General features: G+C 46.3%; 1 protein-coding gene across 1 annotated transcript in view; it reads left to right on the top strand.

The window, feature by feature from the left end:
• The window catches only part of Efl1 (elongation factor like GTPase 1), a 123,783-nt gene extending 118,509 nt beyond the window's left edge, over window positions 1-5,274 (top strand). The window contains exon 20 of the mRNA XM_028873811.2: window positions 4,922-5,274. Coding sequence (XP_028729644.1) covers window positions 4,922-5,110 — 189 coding nt within the window. The 3' untranslated portion in view covers window positions 5,111-5,274. The remainder of the gene's footprint in view (window positions 1-4,921) is intronic.
• The last annotated feature ends 15,724 nt before the right edge of the window (window positions 5,275-20,998 follow it).

Below are 20,998 nucleotides of genomic sequence, written 5' to 3'. Positions count from 1 at the left end.
AGACAGAACATTTAATCCATTTTCCTCCTGCTGCAGATGGATATTAGGCTAAAGAAAAATGACAGCTGTTTTGAAAGTGAACCTTGAAGGACTTTCTTCCCTAGAGGGTAGGAGGGTGGGGAGAGATTCTTCCAGCATTTGGAGGGGAGAACTCTTAAGGGGGGTCTGCAGATTGTCTCTGTAGTCTTCTGTCGCTCTGGGGACCGGGGTTCTGTGGCTTCCCCAAGAGAAGGTTGTGGCCGGCACAGCCCTGCCCATCCACGTGTGTGGACTCAAGTGAGCAGCAAGTCCTGTAATCACAAGGGACCCTTAAAGACACATTGTGGGAAGAGCAGTAGGTTGTGATAGAGTGTGGGAGGGTCAGGGAAGCCTTCCTGAAGAGGTCCTTACAGGAAAATTAGCAGTTTACCAGCAGAGAGAACGCTTGATCAGGAGCATAGGCCAGCCAAGGAAAACTAAAAGAAAAACTAAAGTCACAGACAGAAGTCTTTTCAATGAAAGCCGAAGGAAGGGTGTTTCCAAAAAGTGGTGTTTTCTTGTTTGTAGGAAACCTAAGGAACCTCAGTTCACTTCTCTGTAACTTGGAGAAAACAATGCTGTTGTCAGCTAGGCCTACTTTTAGATATTAATTCTGCTGTTTATTTGGACAAAGTGCAAAGACTTCACTTCTGAGATAATTTATGTCAGAACCTCACCTCAAGCTCCATGGAGCAGGCCTTGCTGCTCAGAAGCGGATTTCCTTTTTACATCCTCGTCTCTCACTTTCTCTAGCCTGATGACGTTCTTTCTCTAGGACCTTTTAAACAGAGAGCTTAAATTTAGATGATTAATGAAGAATAAAAACAATCGAGTAAAACCATTCTTTCCAAACTGAGATTTATGACCAAGTAAGCCAGCCAAGACTGGTGACATGGGAGAAGCTGGCTTTGGACAGGGCGCATGGGATTTTAATTCAGCGGTCCTGTCACCTGGATTGGTGGGAATGCACTTCCCAGTCCAAAGCCCTGGGTGGTCTGCTTTCCCCTAGAAACTGTAAGATCCTTAACGCTCAGTAGAAAGAAGCTGAGTGTTCTGACTTAGCTGCATTATTTAGTTAGTAGAGACTGCATTTTAAATGATTTTTCTGTGACGTTTCTCTTGGACTTTTGCATTTTTGAGTACTGGTGTTTGGATGGTTTCCTTCATTGCCTTTCTCTCTGTATCTCATTGTGTAGAAAACAGCCCTAAAAGATTTACGTCACCATTAACTCTGAGCTTGTAGGTAGTCATTCCCCAGTTATCCAGAATTCTGGCTTTTCAGCTTGGGTTTTGGTTTTGACACTCAGTTTTTACATAAAACACAAAGCAGAGAGAGGTAGAAGTAGATTTAAAGTGGCAGTGTCTGAAGATTGGGGACTGCCTGCGGTGTCCCTGGGGTCCCACTGGCCAGGCGTGTGACACAGGGCAGCGCGGCTCAGTGTTGTTCGTAACCGAGTGAGATGGCCCCACTTCTGAGCGGTGACCTGGAGAGGTGCAGCACTGGCCTCGTTGGTGTGGACCTTGCTAAACAGCTTTCAGAACTCAGACTTCTGCTGTCACAGGCGGCAGTCGTCCATCTCACAAGGGTGGCCTTGGTCAACACTGCCACAGAAAACTGGGTTATAGTGTCTCTGAACTGAACACAGCGTGTTAGGTACATAATGCCTGGGACTGTCTATAAACAGAGCATTCAGAGCTATTATAACGGCCTCACCATTGGTTGAGTGATACATCATACAGTCTATTTTTGTTTTAAAAGCTTGTGAAAGGAGGGAGACACGAAGTTTCTCAGGATGGCCATGAACTTGCTATGATACGCAGCACAGCTAGTCTTGAATCCCTGATCCTCCTGCCTCTGTGCCTCCGTTAATAAGGTTACATGTTTACACCATCAGGCCTGCCCTCCCCCCAAAAAAATTTAGACTGAGTCTTTCTTTGAAGATCGTATTATTGAGCCTCTTTAAATTTTTATGAGTGGGTCCGGGAAGGAGGCTCAGGGGGTCAAAAAGCTTGCTGTGCAAACGTGAGAACTTGAACTCAAATCCCCAGCTCCAGTGTGGAAAGCATGTGTGGGTGCAGATGCCTGTGATCCCAGCCCTGGGAGATGACGACGATGGTGGTGGGCAAATTCTGGCTCATTGGCCACTAGCCTGGCAAAGACCAGGCATCTTCCTCTGGCCTCCATGCACCCATTCATAGCCATGCATGCACACACACACACACACACACACACACACACACACACACACACACACACACACAAAGAAAGTTTTCCTTCATCTCCTAATTGGCAAGTATGTTATGGAGAAAAAAGACTGCTCTAACAGAGGCGTCCCAGAATACAGCGGCCATGTAGGCAAAGAGTATTTCCCCTTCTAGTCTGAGAAGGCAGCGCAGAGCTGGCGTATGGCTCAGAGTGACAGCCCAGGCTCATCTTGTCTTCCCTTGATGGCCCCAGCTGCGTGCCAGCCAGTAGGGCTGGGGCTGAGGAAGAGGGACCACTCCTCCCCCTATAGTACACAATGGATTTTGCTCATATTACTTCATCCACATCCCATCACCCAGGACCAACCATCCGACCACATCAAACAAGGTCCTATCTAAGGAAGCTGGGAAATGTAGTCTTGAACTAGGTCAGGAGTCCACAAACTGCTGCCTATTGTCTGTTGGAGTAAATACAATTTTATTAAGAATATAGCCTTACCAGCTCACCCGGGTAGTTTCTGTAGCTGCTTTCCAAAGAGTTAAATAGTTAAGATAGAATTTTTTGAGAGGTGTCTAGCTCTTACAGAAGTATCCTTGTACCCCCAAAATCCATGTGGCCATGTGCCCATCTGTCACTACAGAAACAGGAATGGACGCTGTATAAGAACAAGATTTGCCAGTGGGTGAGTCCTTACACAAGGGCCATGGTGAGTTTTATTGTCCTTTGTGTCTCCAAATTTTTTCTTTCTTTGAGTCTGAATTGAACTTACACTCTTAGTAATGTTTAAAAAAAACTAGTGTCTGGCTCAGCTGCAGACAGTTATTTTTAAAAAGGCTCTTAATTAATTTTAGAGAAAATTTTTGTGAAGAAAATGTCTGTCCTGGTAATCCCTTCCTTCTGTCCTCTTGCCACCTGCCGTGGTCCTAGTTCCAAAGGTTCAAATCTTTGAAAGTCTAAAACGACATTGTAGTTGAATGCCGCTGATCTAGTACACACACACACACACACACACACACACACACACACACACACACACACTCACTCATGTAGGTTTAGAAATAGCATGGTTGTTGAGATCTGCCTTCTCACTCCAAGGATTTTTTTCATTTGTGTTCTGGCATACCATGTAATTTACAATCAAGAGCTTTTGAGAGAAAGTGCTTCAGAAAATAGAGAAAATAAAATTACAGGCATTTTCCACGAGGAAACCTTTGAAGTCAGCAATCTCATAATTTCTTTCTAAGTTTTAGCCTTCCATGAAAGGGGGAAGAAGAGGAGCTAATGACACACACAAGAGAAAGTGTTCTCAGCAGGTGCTGCACATGCGTGGCAGCCTGACCCCAGATCCACCGCTTGGTCCTGAGGTGACCCTGTGGGAGGCTGGTGAGGAAGGCGGGACCAGAAGAGCTCCCAAGAGGTTATGTTGTGTGTGGTGATTCCCACCTGCCTGACCCAAATGAAATGGAGCTCCTAAAGCTTTCCTCACTAGGGGTGTGTGTGAATGTGTACATGTTTGTATGCATGTGTGTGTATATACGCATATCTGCATGAGTGTGTGTGTGTGTCGTGTGCACATGTGTGTATGCTTGTGTGTGTGTGTTCCCATGCATGTGTGTGTGTGCGCACACTTATGTGTCTGTATCTGTGTGTTGACTGGACCACAGCTCTCATTTGGGTGCCTTCCTGTTAGTTAGAAGGTGGCGTACACTTCTAACTGTTGAGTTGGAAAAATTGATCTGAGGATTGAGCTCTGGGCAGTCAGGTTCTCAGTGAGCCAGTGAGGAAGAAGCGCCCTTGCCTCCATTCTGATGACAAGCCCTGCTCTGTGGTCTAGAGAGGCCTTTCTGTAGTTCCAAACTGGACAGCTCTCCTGTGTTGGAGTTTTTTGTTTTGTTTTGTTTTGTTTTGTTTTGTTTTGTTTTGTTTTGTTTTGTTTTGTTTTGTTTTGACATGTTGATGCTGGTAGCTTCAGGACGTCCACACAGGTGTGAGAGAGGTGAAGGTAAAGGGCAGAGGCCCTGTGCAGGTCAGACTCAGTACACAGTAGAGGATCATACAGCCAAGACCCTGAAGGAGTCCCCAAGGGAAGAAGTCGGTGCATACAGACAGCGGCCCTGGGAGCCTCTGGGGAAAAAAACAGCCAACCTCGGGTGTCTTTAGTGGAGCTTCCAGCTAAACAGGACCCATTACACAGAAAGTCCTGTGTTCAGTCTTCAACACTGCATAAACCAGACGTGATGAGACACATCTGTAATGACAGTGCTTAGGAAGTAGAAGCAGGAGCATCAGAAGTCACTTTCAGCTACTTAGTGATTGCTGATCCATGATGGGCTGCATGATAGGCTACAAAAACAAAATCAAGACTGTGTTCACATAAGTTGATCATTATTAGAGACAAAGGCAAAATTAATGAAGACATTTAGATACATCCTATCAGGAGAACTTCCTCATTTTCATTAAAGATGAAGCCGTTTTTTCTTGCTTGTTATGAAATGACTCCATGAGAAGCCAGAATGACAGGTGTTACAGGTCTGTTGAATCTGCCCCCACTCTGTCACCGCTCCCGTGATTCTTCACATTTGTATGTTACCATTTTAGGAAGATTAGATATCCATTGCTGAACTTGCTTCGTTAGCCAGAGACTGATGAACTTTGCCATCTGCTCACCCAGCCTATCCTGTCACCTTCCCTTACAAGGTCATTCCCAGTGACCCCTTCTGGGTGCCCACCACTGAGGAGGAGTACCTGCACTTTGGGGAGAAGGCAGATTCCGAGAACCAGGCCCGGAAGTACATGAATGCCGTGCGGAAGCGGAAGGGCCTCTACGTGGAAGAGAAGATTGTGGAGCACGCGGAAAAGCAGAGAACACTCAGCAAAAACAAGTAGCTAAAAGAAGTAGCTACAGGGTGGTGGGCCTTTTCTTTTTAATGAATTAACAAGTACTATCAAGGGTATAATTTGGGAAAAATCTCATTTTGATAAATGACCTATGTCAGTTCACTTTCAATAATAAACCTGGTCTATATATTTTAAAGGCATCAGAGGCCATACTTTCGACGTGTTTCTTTAATTGATTCTGGTTCAGTGTTAAAGATGACTACATTGTGGAGAGTTATTACCGCCACCCTCAGCTGTGAGGTGTGTGCTGAGGTCAGGGTGGCCCCCGGTGCTAGCACTGTTGGGCAGACCCCGTGGGCAGGACAGCATCCCTCAGCCCTGAACAGTTACTCGGTTCGCATTGGCCAAGCATCCGTCATGCGCTGTGTCCCAGGGATGTCCTCCGGTGAACTTCACCTGGGTTTCTGACTTCATCTCAGTTACATCAGTGGAGGACCACTTCCTCAGAGAGCAGCTGCTTTTCCAAAAGTGCCAGGCAGCCGCAGTGTTCGCTGGCAAGAGCAGCCCGCTCCAGCCTGTGCTCTGTGCTCCTTAGCAGGCGCGCCACTCCTTCCTAAATTAGTGCCAGCGAGCATTGTGCCCTGACCTTTCTGTTTAAAAAGGAAAGGAATTTCTGTGATTGCCGGTCCTTCTTAAACATGCCAAAGGGCTATAAGCTAATGTGCATGGAGTCACTGCCATTATTTTAAATGTTTTTTTTGTTTTTTGTTTTTTTTTGTAGTCTCAGTTGCTTTATTTAGGGTGATCCCCACTTAAAGAACAAATGCAATTTGGTCAAAAATCAATTCCGTAATTTCTGATATTGCATAATAATTTTATAGCAACATGAAGGATTCCTTGTCATAAAATTACCACATCTAACTTTGTTATTGAAATGTCCTTAATGGTGCTCTTAATAACCTGTGTCAGTCTTAATATGAGTTCATCAGTCCTCGGGCTACCGTTGTAAGAAGACCAATTTTTTAGCATCTATAATTAGTGCCCTATCCCAAAGAATCTTCTCCAATATATAAGTGGAGATTAACAATAAATGGATTGGTAAGCAAAATCGACTGTAGATATGTCGGGTATGACAACCAGAACGTTAGGAGAAGAGGTAGTCTCAGTTACAACCAAGACACATGAAACACCATGTCTCGTCCGTCTGGCTTTCTTTGAATAGTTTAACCGATAACAGTTTCTACTAAATGAGAATTCAAAGAAGAAAAAGAAGCGGGAGCTATTTGCTATCCACGTGTTGGTTTAATTGGAAAAAGCACGATCTGTGAATTAATAATAGCTACGTCTGCTAGAACTGATAAGGCATACTATAAAGTCAGATAAAACTGTGTCTATATACAGAACAGTGCTTGTCGGTTATGTGTCCCTCCTCCAATCATGGCACTTGGAATCTGTATACTTAAGAGGCGGGGGACTAACCTTACCAGAGGATTGGTGGAAAGCGCATCTTCAGCGTGCCGGTTTCTGCCACTGGTGCATCAGAACTGGGCTTGGTGTCTGTGTTTATTTTGATTTAGATATTTGAGGCGTACTATGGTCCTCATCCTCCATAACACGCTAAAGTCGAAAGACAGCACGATTCCAGCAAAATGTGCACAACCCACAGAAAACCAGCAACTTTCTGGATAAGGCCGACCTTCCTTCCTACAAAGCTGGGTCAAAGGAATGTCCCAAAAGGTTTATGAGTGGTGAAGACTAAAAAACACAGAACTTAGAGGGGGTCCGTATTAACTGGAAGACTATAAAAGAACCGCAGGTTGGCAACCCAGGGCTCCCGGGGCCAGTGTAGTACACGACTATCTTCCTAAATTAACTCTATATGAAGGAGTCTGAACCTGCACAGGTCTGCCTTTACTTCAACCTGTGTGGACTCTGAAGCTCAGCATAACAGTCAAACAAACCAAACAAAACAGAGAGACAAAGAAAAACAAAACAGAAACGCATACAGAGGATAGAAACTAAAAAGCTCAAAAACTCCACACACAGAGAGCCTATGTACCATCATTCCCGGAACATGTAGTAACTGAGCAACACGGAGGGCTGACTAAAGGGCGGAAAGCTGTCCCTCCGTCTGTAAACTCGCAGAAGAACCAAGAACTGCTGATTGGAAGCTAGGGGTGCTAGCCATTGTCCTAGTCATGACAAATGGGCCCAGGAACACAGGGTTGAAGTTCAGCAGGAAGAACAGAGCCTGCGTGGGCGTGGGGGTAGTTCTGTGTCTTGTGGAGGTCTCATCCTACTGTGCCCTTCATTCGAGAACGACCGGGTGTCTGAAGGAGCCTCCAGCAGGAAGCGAGCAAGTGAAGCAAGCTAGGCTTGGACCTTCAGAGAAATAATCAGAGATTACTCGTCGCGTCCAACAGCTCTCACATGAGAAGTGCTGTACCCAATTGCCCGCATGGCTTCTACTATACAGGCTGAGAGAAACCCCATAGCACTCCCCTAAAATTGAGCACGCTGTGGCGTCAGGACCACTCTCGAACAGAGACACGATACAAGTTCCAGGACAGACCGAATGGACAGTTGGGTCAAGGCAGTTGTCCGCTTCTGTTACAGGGTAGACATAGGGCCAGGACTCGACATGCAATTTCCCAGCCAGTCTGTTGACTCAGATAAGGAGCAGCGGTCAAGAGAACCCCGTTAGCAGGAGACCCCACAGGCTCATGGCGACTCACGACTAAGGAAGCAGAGTTATGCACAACAACAAGAACTCCCTAGCTCTCGCACTCATTCACTCGGCGAGACTACTAGAAGACGGCTCGCTCCTATGGAGATAAGGCCTCTCGCACGGAGCGCAGGGGAGTCGATACCTCTTCTGGAGGACCTCAAATGCCAGGAGTTAAGCCATCCGCACTAGAAGAGGACAAAGGGCTAGCGAAGGATCGGCACTATCTATGGATCATACCTTCTCTCATATGAATATCATGGTCACATCACTAGTCCATTGCCACTCATAGCCAAAATAGATTACAAATCGAAACCCTCGAGCGGGATTCGGGATCTGGTGTTAGAGCAAAGGCGTTGGCAACGTCAGCCAACCGCGCAAAGTTTTCACATGGGCAGATGAATGGCACCTACTCTGCCACCCTCCCATCTTTGCAACGACAAGAAGGAGAGCCTTTGGAAAGAAAGTCAGGCGAGCACGTCAACCGGTGAAAGGTACAACGTGGGAGCTTATGTGGCCTAGAAGCAGGGTTAGAAGAGCCAAACGAGGACTCTAACTGGTCAGTGATTAACACACAAGTACCCAACATACTCACTAAGGAGCAAGAGCGGACTTGGACTCCTCCAAGGAATCATCGGTGTCGCATGGCTCGGCTCCTTAAGCCGCACAGTAGCGGACCCGAATCGCTGCCTGGCCACAGGTTTTGCGAGGCCAATCTATGGGTGACGATCGATCCTAGCAAATATCACGGGCTTCGCGAGAATGTCTGTTGAGCCCAGGTCTAGAAGGGCTCATACCTTTGCCTGTCCTCACGCTACCCTGATGTCTCAACAGGCGCGGGCACAACTCTCTTAAAAGAATTCCTGCTACCTAAATAAACACATTGACGGGAGCAAACAGTGATAGCAATTTCCTAGATTACTCATCCTTTAGGAACTGATCAGCTAACGCGCACTCAGTGTAGCGGTCGGAACTTGTGCAGCCCCCACATTTTTTACAGCTTGTGGCCTGTGTGGCTTTCTACGCTTTTTTCTCCTTTTTCGCAGTATAACCAAAAGGCGGAAGTAGCAATTTAGAAAAAAACTAGACACCAAAACACGTTCAAGAGCTATGAGATTGCTTCAGATACTGAGACATGGAGCGATTACGAGACATAGGGGGTTTTCCGGTCTTCCACACTTAGACCGTCAGTGCAACAGTGTGTGATAAGCACAACCAGTCTGAACATGGAAATTGGTAATGACCGGATAATCTCATTAATGAGTCCTGCGCTCATTTGCTGAGGACTGTTTAAGAGAAATTTACGTGAGGTACTCAATATATATGCTCTATGAACTGTGTACTCTTAAGGATATAGAAAGCTTAGGGTACATAACAGTGTGGGTCATCATACCCCTTACGCATCACACAGGCCACCAACAGAATGCCCAAGTCACACCACGAAGAGAATCACTCCTAGGAAGACCGGAGAGTCGGCTAATAGTGGAAAGATGGTGAGCATCTAGATTCGCAAAGAATCTCACATCGAGACTATGCTACTTGAATGAAATTAATCTATTCCAACCTTCCATCCCCTCGACAGTCACGGGCAGCTGTGTGCTGTGTATGAATCCTGAGTCGCAGTTGTTAGCGAAATCAGTGGAACGGCAGCCCTGACCTAGGTCGCCTGTAACACCGGTGAGTCAGCCATCGATGCTTGTGCACTCAGTATAAATGCCCAGAGTCTGGTTCACCCATCAATCCACGCAGCACCCTTGCGCCTTATTCCAAGGCATCCATGCTCTAGCAAGTAGTCATAGGAGCTGAGTAGATTGTTGCTCGGGTGGGGGCTTAAGTAGCAACATTTGCCCCACCCTCCTGCCACAAAAGAAAACTTTTTGAGGACATGAGATAGACATCGCCAACACTCCACATAAGAAAAACAAAGAAAAAACAAGCTGGGACGACCATAGACAGGCGCTATAGAGAGCCCACGTAGAATAGGAAGGGATTACAGGACAGCATTGTGAAAATATATCTGAGACAAATATGATTCTACACATCGTTCACTGACAATCTAAGTCTACAGCTCAGCCATTAATCAAATAGAACACAGTTAGTGAGAGAAGCCTGCGTCTAGAACGATTAAGCTAAAGACAGAGAACCCACTAGCATTTAAAGATACACAGCAGATTGCGAGGCAGTGGTTCCTTTTCAGAGAGATTAACTTGCAACCACTGAGTGAGCGCACCGGAATGCTAGTTCAGATTTCTCACCAATCGAAAGTCCAAATGAGTCAGAAAGAGAGAAGCAGATTCTTCAGGCGACGGACACCCTCGGAAAATACGCGAGATGAATAGAACCATATCGACAAGCACCATTCACCACCTTTCTACTGACCGGCCACACACCTTCCTTATACCGGCCATCTGTTCTGTGTCACACACCACATAGGCCCCAAGGCTTATGGGCAGGGATCTCACACTAAAGACCACCCGCACCACATCTAGTTTTTACTTATCTGTGAGTCAACCAATTGGCCTCTGGGGGATGCATCACACAGGTTTGACGAAGATAAAATCTCGGTTAGCGTAGGTGAAGATATTTCAACTTCACGGTGCTATCACTAGTGGACACCGATTAAATGTGTTGGAAATTTTTGTATTTCATAACTTGTGTTTGCAAGGGGATAAAATGCAACACTATCCTCATTCCTACAGTCGACCATAGACAAGATGATGCACACTATCATTAATAATAAGGCACCACCTCACTGGCTCAGTACGATGATGGTGAGTGTCTTTTCTGCCACCTAATACGAACAGGTTTATTAACAGGAAAAGCTTCTTAAAACAGCTCCAGATTGTGTGCTCATAGTTGTTTAGGACCGTAGAGTTGAGGATCCAAATGATATAGTTGGTGTAACAGGACAAAAGTTAACGAACGAACATGAAAAGGATTATTAGTGTTCGGCCCCATAAGGAGCTACCCATGAGAAAAATTCTGTGGAGTGCAGAAGGATCCGTGGGCCAGATGGAGAGAAAAATGTCAATCACACCATGTATTCAATAATAATCCTCAAGCTCCAGTTAGAAGCAAAGGGAGGAACGGAGTGGCACGGCTCAAGCACAGATGGTAGAGGTACTTATAAAATGTTTAGTAATTTTTAGAAAGGGCAAGAGACAAAGGATGCAAACGTTGATCACAGGTGTTTTTGAACACCTAAGCCAATTTAGACTGCTTCCTTTATTATCTCGCCCTAATCAATCAAAGCAAAGAGAGACTGACTTCTGAAGGCTGTTGCGTAGTTGTCTTCTCATTCTCTACACTCGTCTCTCGCCACTCCACGCTTTCCCAACTCTGGTGCTGTTCACTCCTCGCCACATACCCATCCTTCTCTCCCACTCCTAGAACAGCACTTCTAGCGCTTTCCTCGTTTTGAGGTACCGTATCTCAACGGACGATTGGATCGCTGCATTTCTATTTGGAGAGGTGCCTCACTTATTCCCAGAATCGGTGGGTCTGAAACTGACTTTACCCTGTATTAGAGGCCTACAGGTGCCAAGGTGAATAACAATCACCGTTCTTCAAGGAGTCTGAATGGAGCAGGTTTTAACTTTTCTTTCATTTTCTGTTCCTAGGCCATTTCAAAAAAGATAAGTACAATGTGCGCTAAAAATGTGAGAGCGGGAGAGTTGTATAGGAGTGCAAGAAAACACCACATTTGACTGTGTCGGTGCTGCTGGGTCATAGTATTTGGTGTCTGTTGAATGATTTGAGGCAAAGTTGACTTTGAAGATCTGGGCAAACGTGCTACACAGCTTGTCTGTTTCGAAGTTCATCGCATACTTTGGAGCTAAATAGAAGGCGGTTGGACTCTTGGTATATCACGAGGCAGTCAATGTGGGGTACCTATATGAGTCTCGAGGGGGCAGAACACGCGCCACACACGCCGCTGACCGCAACTTCACCCTGTCAAGTAACTTCCTGCTGCTCCTCTTGCAGCAAGTGTTTCTGAGGGGGTGGCTCAGGGAATTTTCCTGAAGTCATTTGACTCGCCAAGGCGACTCAAAGCGTCCACAATACTATGCACTGCTTCCTAGTGGACACAATAGCAGCACTTTACGCCCCACCCAACCGCTGTTATTACGTCACAACCCTCGACTCATCTCCTGCACCACCCCAGGCCCTGTGCACCGAGGGCTAGACAACTGTTCATCTTGAGAACACGACTGCGGCACATGCCACCTCGCAGACGATATTATTCAACACCACTTAAAAAGACTGCAGCAAGCAGTGACCTAGATGCTGGAGAACTCTGTAGGATCAACCGCTGGCATTCTCTACCAGAAGTTCATTGAGAAGTGTCTCGAACTTATGACGCCTTGTATTTGAGTTGTAACGCCGCTTCGACATCATGAGAAGGACGTGAACCAGGTTACGCACTGAAAGTGACTGTACTTATTCAAAATAAAAATATCAGAGACACAGATGAATAGTAGACAAGTATCGTCCAAGAGAGTGTCCAGAAGACGTCAGAGCTAAAACCCAGCTACAAAATTCCTTCTCGCGCGTGTGGATGGCATACCGTACCCTCATTGAGATAGACGACGCTAAAAACTCTATTCATCGTGTGTTTAGTCTTATAGAATAGTCTTTCTGTTCTGGACCGGCTACTCAACTGGTTAATATGGTGACACACCAAAACGACAGTGGAGAATTGCCTCAGTGGCAATCTTCAGACGCACTCATAATACGCCCTCGTCTGAGGGTCTGTGGAAGAGGTGTCGCGTTGTATTCAATAGTCTGAGGGTCAATACGCTCTGTACATTCAGCGAGCCATCCTGGAAGAAAACTTCGTGTTCCCAGATCCTACCCTTAGTCACATGCTCTTACCATAGTGCGGATTAAAGTGCGAGATAGCCATTACGATTTAGCCATGCCACTGTTGAACTATGTGGTGACTCCAAAATTAGCTCATGAGCACCCAAATGGTGAGGCCCCGCGCGAGACTATTTAATTAACATACAATTAAAAATCAACATGTTCAGCTACAATATAGTACTACTCAGCTCTATTTAAAGACGCTCCTATGCTGGCTAGATTGCTGTGCACGATTTCTCAGGTGCACACACTGCCTGTGCAACATGTAAACCGCTTAGCTGTGATCTACTAGCCAAGCAGACCCTATCAGAATGCACGCTAAGTTTCGTCGACCTGTATCCCCTCAGTGGCAGGAGGAAGTCTAGAGGATGCTTTCTGGAGATTAACTGTGAGTATCAAAGGCCCACCCTCACAGAGACTTCGTGAACAGTCCTCGTACATGTAGTGCCGGCGGAGTAGATGCTTTGTACACACATCAGCAATAGCAGTAAAAGTTTCGCCAGACATGGCACTGGCATGCGTGGTGGTAGAAGTCCGAGTGCTGTAATCTCTAGAAGCATTAGCGGTTGTCTAGACAGAAGGATCCCACAAGTTGGAGGCCAGACCCAGTCACAAGAACCAGAAGCACCAACCAAAAAAAACGGAGAGCCCCCTGGGGGAGCCTGTCCCCAGGTGACGATGACTGTGACCAGCAAAGGCCTGCATTGCCTCTGTCTCCTGATGGGCTGCCTTACCCATGAGCTCCACACTTAGGTTTGCTCTTTCTTTTTTAAGATTTATTTTTAAATTATAAGTATATGGTGGGGGGTGGGGTGGGCATGCACATGGAAGTGCAGGTGCCTGTGGCAGCCCTATCTGGTTCAGGTGTATCTGTACCAAAGTGTAAAATGACCATACGCTTTGGCCTAGCAATCTGCCCAGCAATCCCTCCTTCAGAAATGTTCACAAGGGTGTCAAAGAGTCAGAGACGCCCCAACAAGGCCACACATAGTTTCTCCAAAGGAAAGAATCCTAATGTCTGCTGGTGGAGCATTCAGTCAGTGTATGAACCACTGGTGTTCCCTTGAGGACCTGGAGAGGATGTTTACTTACTGATACAGAGTTCCAGGATGTGTGCGAATATAAAAACCAAGCCACACAACTGCATTGTGTTGACTTTGTCTTGGCTATGTACTTACATATTCCTTGTGAGCAACGCTAAGAACATCTGAAGGCATCACGGATCTGTCCAAGTTACCAGCTCTGGGCTTAAGGGATCAGTTTCACTTGTTATATTGTTCTGCTGTGAAGTTTTACTTTTTGCACACCACAGGTGTATTACTTTGGGAATCGACAAAAATCATCACATAAAATTAAAACAGTGAAACAGTCCTGAGCCGCCGTTTCTGGACTGTGTTGGCTGCTTAGTAAGGACTATTCACTGACACCTGCGCAATAGACGATGACAGACAGGGACACTGTTGGAGTGGTGTGGAGAGAAGTGTGGCTCAGAGTGTCTGACCAGCCCTGTGTCTTACTTGGGCCAACAATGCCAGCCAGGCTTTGAACACATCTGTCACAATGTCTGATTGGTAATTCTCACGGGCAAGGAACCCCAGCTGCCTGTGCCAACCCCAGCTTTTCAAAGGAACCCACTGTCCCTCTACAGTCTGCAGCTTAGAGCTACAGTGTACTGGCTCTGGGACTCTTGTTGAGTCATGTGACCATATCCCAGGCCAAACAGCCTGGCAGGGTTTCTTAGGAATTAGAGTAGGGAGCCTTGGGAATAACCAGAGGGAAAATGAGATCACACACACACACACACACACACACACACACACACTCACACACACACACACTCACACACACACACACTCACACACACACACACTCACACACACTGCAGTGGAGGAGAGAACTGAGCCCCAGGAATAACCAATAACCAGATAACTGGATGAGGACCAGGGGGAAAATGAGATCACACACACACACACACACACACACACACACACACACACACACTGAAGTGGAGGAAAGAGCTGTGCCATCACTGGCCTGAAGCATGGGCTCGGCGTCTACTGCAAGGCTTCCAGACTCATCTACCTAAGTTCAACCTCCCAGGATCCTGGAGCTCCTTTTTTTTCCAGGATTCCAAGAAGGTTTGGCCACTGGACTCAGAACCTGTCTTCCTCATTTCTGGTCTAAATGTAGGCCACTTCCATCCTGCACCATATGGAAACTTAAAGGATGTCTTCTTGTGCTAAAATTGGAAAACGTAGTTGACTTCATCCTGAAAGTCTCAGGCAAACTTTTAGACACTTCATGTTGTCTGTAAAGAGATGATGTGGAAGAAAAAGTTGCTGAGGCCAAGGGGAAATTAAGGAACTTCAGATCCCATCCCAGGGTAGGCAGGAGCTCCTGGCAGAGACTGGGGAACTCCTGAGGGCCTAGAACACATCTGAAATCTGACACCCTGATGAGAAGGTCCCTAAGGCTTCTTTGACTCTGCCATCCCTTGCTGGCTTTCCAGGAGTGCATACCTGCAAACCCTGTCCCCTCTGTCACCAGCCAGAGATCAGGCGCATCCAGTTCAGCAGACTGCCAAGGGATCTCATGCCCAACTCTACCTATGATGACAGAGTACCATCAAATGCCTCCCATGCAGCTGCCCCAGACCCTGAGTCCACCCTAGAAAAAGAGGACATGAACCGCACTGACTCCACAGGGAAGCCCTAGACCTGGTCACCAACATCATCGGAGAGTCAAGGGACTCATTCTTGGTCTTGCCTCAGACCTACTAGATCAGAACTGGGATGTGGAGGTCATCATTCTTGCGAGGTGGTTGAGAGCCGCTCTTCTGCATGAAATGGAAGAGGAGAACAAGGAAGAGCACCCCTGGGTCTTCTTTCAGAAGTCTCCCAGACCAGCCTGATTAGCAGCCCGGCAGGTGATGCAGGGTGGGCCTTCCCTGGGTACAGAGAGCAGCAGGACGCGCAAAAGGCGCCTCTGCATTGCACAGTTTCTTCCGAGCGCAGCTCCACTGAGTGAAGGTCCCCTGCTAACAAGCTCCGGGAACTTCCTGGAAAGCACCTGGTGACCTTTGGGAGAGGCGGAAAGTCACGTGGTGGCAGAGGCACAGAGACAGGGGGACAGGTGTCACTTGCTGATGGGGATGTGTCCTGTGGAGCACCACTCACACACGAAAGGTGCTCTTCCCAAATCCTACAGCCCTTGCACCCTTCTGATGAGCTCAGCAATCAGAGTGTTGATCCCTTTCCCGATGGGTCTTAGGAATCACAGGTCATAGAGGAGAGTGGGCCTCTCACGGTGTGTTGAAGACGGATGATGTGAGCACAGTGGTGCTGGTGAGCATCCTGGGGGCTGCCCCTTCAGAGGCAGGAACATACTCATGCCAAGCTCATTTACTTCTCCAGATTATGATGCAGTGTGGTGATATTTCATTGTTTAGGGGGGTGGCTACAAGTTGTTGTCAAGGGTTAGGAAAAGGGCTAATAAGCAAAGGAGGTTAGACTTAAGGTTCTTGTTTTAAAAAAAAAAAAAGAAAGAAAAAAAAAAGAAAAAGACAATTACTAGTTTTAAATATTTTACATTGGATTGGATTGTACAAATTATATATATTGAAATTGATATTGTTAGAAAATGCTATATGTATATTTCTAATTGTGCTTATACCATTCATCTAATAATGTAATGCAATTTTCTGATCCTTGAATGTTATTATTTCCAACTATTAGGATATAAAGAAATGAAAGTTAGTAGTTAGACATTATAATAGAACTTGTAGTAATATTAGTATGTTTTCAAAATTGAGCAGATATATTTTAGATAGACAGGTCATCTTCAAACCCTTCAGAGATCTACAGAATATGGCATTTAAAATGTTTTAGTAACTTAGAAAATTTTTCTTTTTTGTTATGATTATGAGACATGTCGGCTCCTGGCAGTACCAATCTACTTCAGAGAAAATATGGGCATTGAAGAAACTGCTTATGGAGTTAACTTTCATTGTGGCAAAAGTTAGCCACTGGACAACAAAGTATCCTCAAATCAACTGCTGACAAACAGGACAGACAGGACATGAAACAAAGGACTGCCGATTCTTGCCAAAACAAGTGTGGTTATGGCTTTATCAAAAGGCATCTTCTGAGGCCCGGACAATATGGCACCATCCCTGAAGTGACCTTCGCAATCCGGAAAAGGTACAGTGCCCTTTTCTTCAAAGGCAGCTGAACAGGCAGTGGGCCGATGGCTTCTGATGTGCAATGGAACAGCAGCTGAAACAGTTATTCTTGAAGAGTAACTAAGCTCACATCTCTCAAAAGTAAACTGGCATTTAGTAGAAGGATATGGAGAAGAAGGGGATGCTGAGATGAAGCCACATAAACACATAGCCAAGAAGAATGGACAGCTGAATTAAAAAAAAAAATCAACAATTTCCAGAATTTAAAATCCTGAATCATGACAGGACACTAGTGGAATTCAGGTGTTTCTGGTACATGGACTGCTCTCACCCAATGTGAGGTTGAACTGTTGACCTTGTGTACATCCTACTTCACAAATGAGTCTGTCAGATACGCTAAGCCTATAGGCTGAAGATGATGCCCCAACACTGTGGAGAAACCTCGGGTGACTGTCCAGGCATCTGGCTATTTCTGTCAACTCACAATTTTTTGGAAGTTGCTTGCATGTACTTCCTGTTTTTATTTTTGTTAGGTAATATTATTTCCTTCTTGGGTCTCTGAGGGAGTTGAAGATTAGTTAGTTATAGCTGAAGATTAGTTAGGATAGAAAGTGAATTAGGAACATTTTGGACTTACCAAAATAGGATAGATAATGGAATTATTTTCTTTGAATTTGTCAAATACAAATGGACTAGACATTGTTTAGGTATTTATTGCTTATATATATGGTATATAGTTATTGTACTTTTGTATATAGTTTTTCTTACATTAGTTACAACTTTTTTCCTTTTTTCTTTTTATTAAAATAGAAAAGGGGAAATATGGTGATATTTTATTTGTACTAAAATGTGATTTGTATGTTAATAAATAAAGTTGCCCAGGGGTCAGAGCTATTAGCAAGCCATAGCGAAAGCTGGGCGGTGGTGGTGCACGCCTTTAATCCCAGCACTTGGTAGGCAGAGCTAGGTAGATCTCTGTGTGTTTAACGATACAGCCAGCATTGGAGACACACACCTTTAATCTCAATACTAACCATAGAGACCTGGAGGTCTATATAGACAGGCAGTGACGAGGAGGTCATGTGGTTGGGTTTACAACCAATGAGGAGGTAGAACAGAAACTCTATAAAAAAAAGACAGACACAGGAAGTAGGTCTCTTTCGGAGAGGTACAGCGACAGTGAAGGGTAAGGTTTTTAGCTCTTAGCTATTGCTCTGACCTCTTGGCTTTCATCTTTACATTGGCTCTGTGTTTCTTATTTAATAAGATGGTTGGTTACATCTACAATGCAGCCCTTTTATGATAATGCTAGTCATGTCAATAACAAATACTGAGTTCCTACCATGTCCTAGACATCATTCTAGGCACTCAACAGGACCTCTGCCTGTTAAATGTCCCCACAGTTCCCAGACAAACTCTGCTGATAGACACTGACTGTTTAAAGAATGTGTTCAGCAGATCTTCACTCATTCTCTTCTAGGGAGGAAGGCCCCTGTGAGCGTCCATCTCTCTTATGTAGCAGGCTTTCTCAGACCACCAGCCCCCGAATCATGACAGGAGACTTACTCTTACTTATGAATGGTCGGCCTTATCTTATGCTTGTCTCACTAGCTCTTATAACTTAATTTAACCTGTTTCTCTTCGTCTGTGTTTTGCCTTGGAGCTTTTTACCTTTCATTCTGTATGTCCTGCTTTCCTGCTTCCTCCATGTCTGGCTGGCCCTTGCCTGGCTGGCTAGACCCTGGCTGCTCCCTGGCTAGTCCCCAGCTGGCCGGCTGGCTGGCTGGCTGACTGGCTGGCTCTATTCTGTCTGCCCACCAGCCCCACCTATCCCTCCTCTGCCTAACTATTGGCTGTTCAGCTTTTTATTAGACCTATCAGGTGCCTTAGGCAGGCAAGGTAAAACAGCAACACATCTTTACATAGTTAAACAAATGCAGTATAAACAAATACAACACACCTTTACATAATTAAATGAATGCAGCATAAACAAATGTAACAAATCTTTACACAAATTATTCGGCAACACGACTTTCCGTAGTTCCACAGATATTCTATTCCACACACTTGCCTGTCCTGACTTGTGAGGTGGAGTCTGTAGTCATAACATTCCTAATGGGTAGACAGGAGATGCAGGTGCATGCTGCTAAGGGCAATCAAGCACAGCAGTCCCCCCTCCCCCACTCACACACACACTTTGCCTGGTGACTGGCAAAGTTCCCATTCACACCCAGCCACCTTCAGTTCCTAAAGCAGGGCTCTAGCCACACCCTTCATGGTGAAGCCCTTCTGGGAACTGAGGGAAGAGCTGTAAAGCGAGAAGTAAGTGTGGCGGAACGTTCTACCTGTGTGCAGGGCAGCTGGCTAGCGCCAGCCAGCCAGCACCACCTAAACTCTGGGATGTGGTGTGCCAGAGAGAGAGGAGGGAAGGGCATGTGTGCAGGCAGACCAATGCTTCTCGTAGAAGTGATGCATGAGCCAGCACCTCCAGGAGGAAATTACCTGCACTGTCTGTGATAGCCATGTTTCCCACAAGCCAAGTTCTGGCCCCCATCCCCCAGCAGCCTCTGCTTCTCTGAGCCAAACAGAAGGAAGCCGAGGGAGGGCCTCCAGCAGCCACCAACAAGGCTTGGCTTGATGGCCCCCCACTATCGTTGGACTCACCCCACCCCACCCCCGTTCTTTGTTCCTACACACTTTCCACCTGACTACAGTTACTGTGCCCTCTGCGGGATGCCTTCCTGGTGGACTCTCCTTCTCCCTCACTGTGGCAGGTCTCTGCTTCTCCTGACCCCCTCCATACTGAGGAAGTTCTAACTCGGGTCTTCTCTCTGTTCCAACCACTTGGTCTCTGTCTATGCTCCGGGTGGTTCCTCCACAGAACGGCACAAGGCCCCACACCAGGCAGCCAGAGTCTAACTCCCTAAGCAGGGTGTGTGTGTGTGTGTGTGTGTGTGTGTGTGTGTGTGTGTGTGTGTGTGGCGAGGGAGGGGTGGGCAGCCCAGCTACTTTGCAGCCGCGTTTCCCCCACCCCTCTGCACACCCACCCCATCCCATCCTGGGACTTAGTCTGAAAAGCCAGGATGGGTATTTCTGATCCATTCTTCTCTGTCTCTTCCTTTCTGTTGAGAGGAGATAGCAAGAGTCACACTTCCTCTTCCTGTTTGGAAGAACAGCCCATAAAATTCCCCCAACGAGGCTGTTGTCCTCACAACTGCTAGTGGCGTCTTTGCTACATCCCAGAGAAACTTCATAACTGGAGATGCCTGAATTTGGCACAAGGCACTACCTGGGATAGGATGAATCTACATGGGTTCCACCAAATAACGTCCTTACTGGAGCAAAAAAAAACTGCTGTTATGACTGGCCATTACTACCTGTCACCCCTGTGTTAGAAGGCTCCTTTCCATCTACGCAGTTTGCCGTCACCTAACTCTGTCTCTGAGGGCCTCAGCTGAGTGACAATAGCCCACACCCCTAATCTTCAGCCTCTGAGGAGTTCCCGCTTCTCTGTGCCTCCTGAGCCCTGCTTCTACTTTTGAGCTCGCCTGCTCAGGCCTGGTTCTGCTGTACCTATGGTTCCTAGTACTCAACTCCTCTCTGTCCTGCTGCCCCTCTGCCCCTCCATCCTGCTGCCCTGCTTGGATGAATTCATTTCCGGAGCAGAAACAATGGCCAGTGAGAGCAATCTGACTCCATTCCAGAGGCCCAAGTCCCGATGAGGCCCAAGTCCCTCATCATAGATCACAGCTTCTTCAATTGTGAATTGAGCCTCCATACGGACCATATAACTAAATGTGGGGTTTACAACAAAGTGGACAGCAGCAAAGGCCTCCAGCTGTGTAGCCCTCAAACGAATCCTAGGTGTTCCCAGCAGAACTTACCCATGCTGTGTCTCCCAGTTTCACCGCAGCCTTGGTTCTGAATGCTCAGCTGGAAAACTCTGTACTGTCACACCGTGCGACATCAGGAATGACGCCCCGAGGACCTTGGTTCAGACGGAAACTGTTACATACAAGAAGTATTTTGTTTTAGCTGCTCGTAGTTTGTGCATGTGGAGTTTCTGATCTTAAAGAAACATAATGGTTTAATTAAAAAGAACAAAAACCTCAATGTCTTCCAGCTGTCATCTCTCTGCATGCGTCAAGCCAGTAGATCTTTGAGTTGT

Source organism: Peromyscus leucopus, chromosome 1 (assembly GCF_004664715.2).
Source record: "Peromyscus leucopus breed LL Stock chromosome 1, UCI_PerLeu_2.1, whole genome shotgun sequence".
NCBI classification, from domain to species: Eukaryota; Metazoa; Chordata; class Mammalia; order Rodentia; family Cricetidae; genus Peromyscus; species Peromyscus leucopus.
The sequence above is the reverse complement of the archived record's forward strand: the minus strand, read 5'-3'. Positions and strand labels throughout refer to the sequence as shown.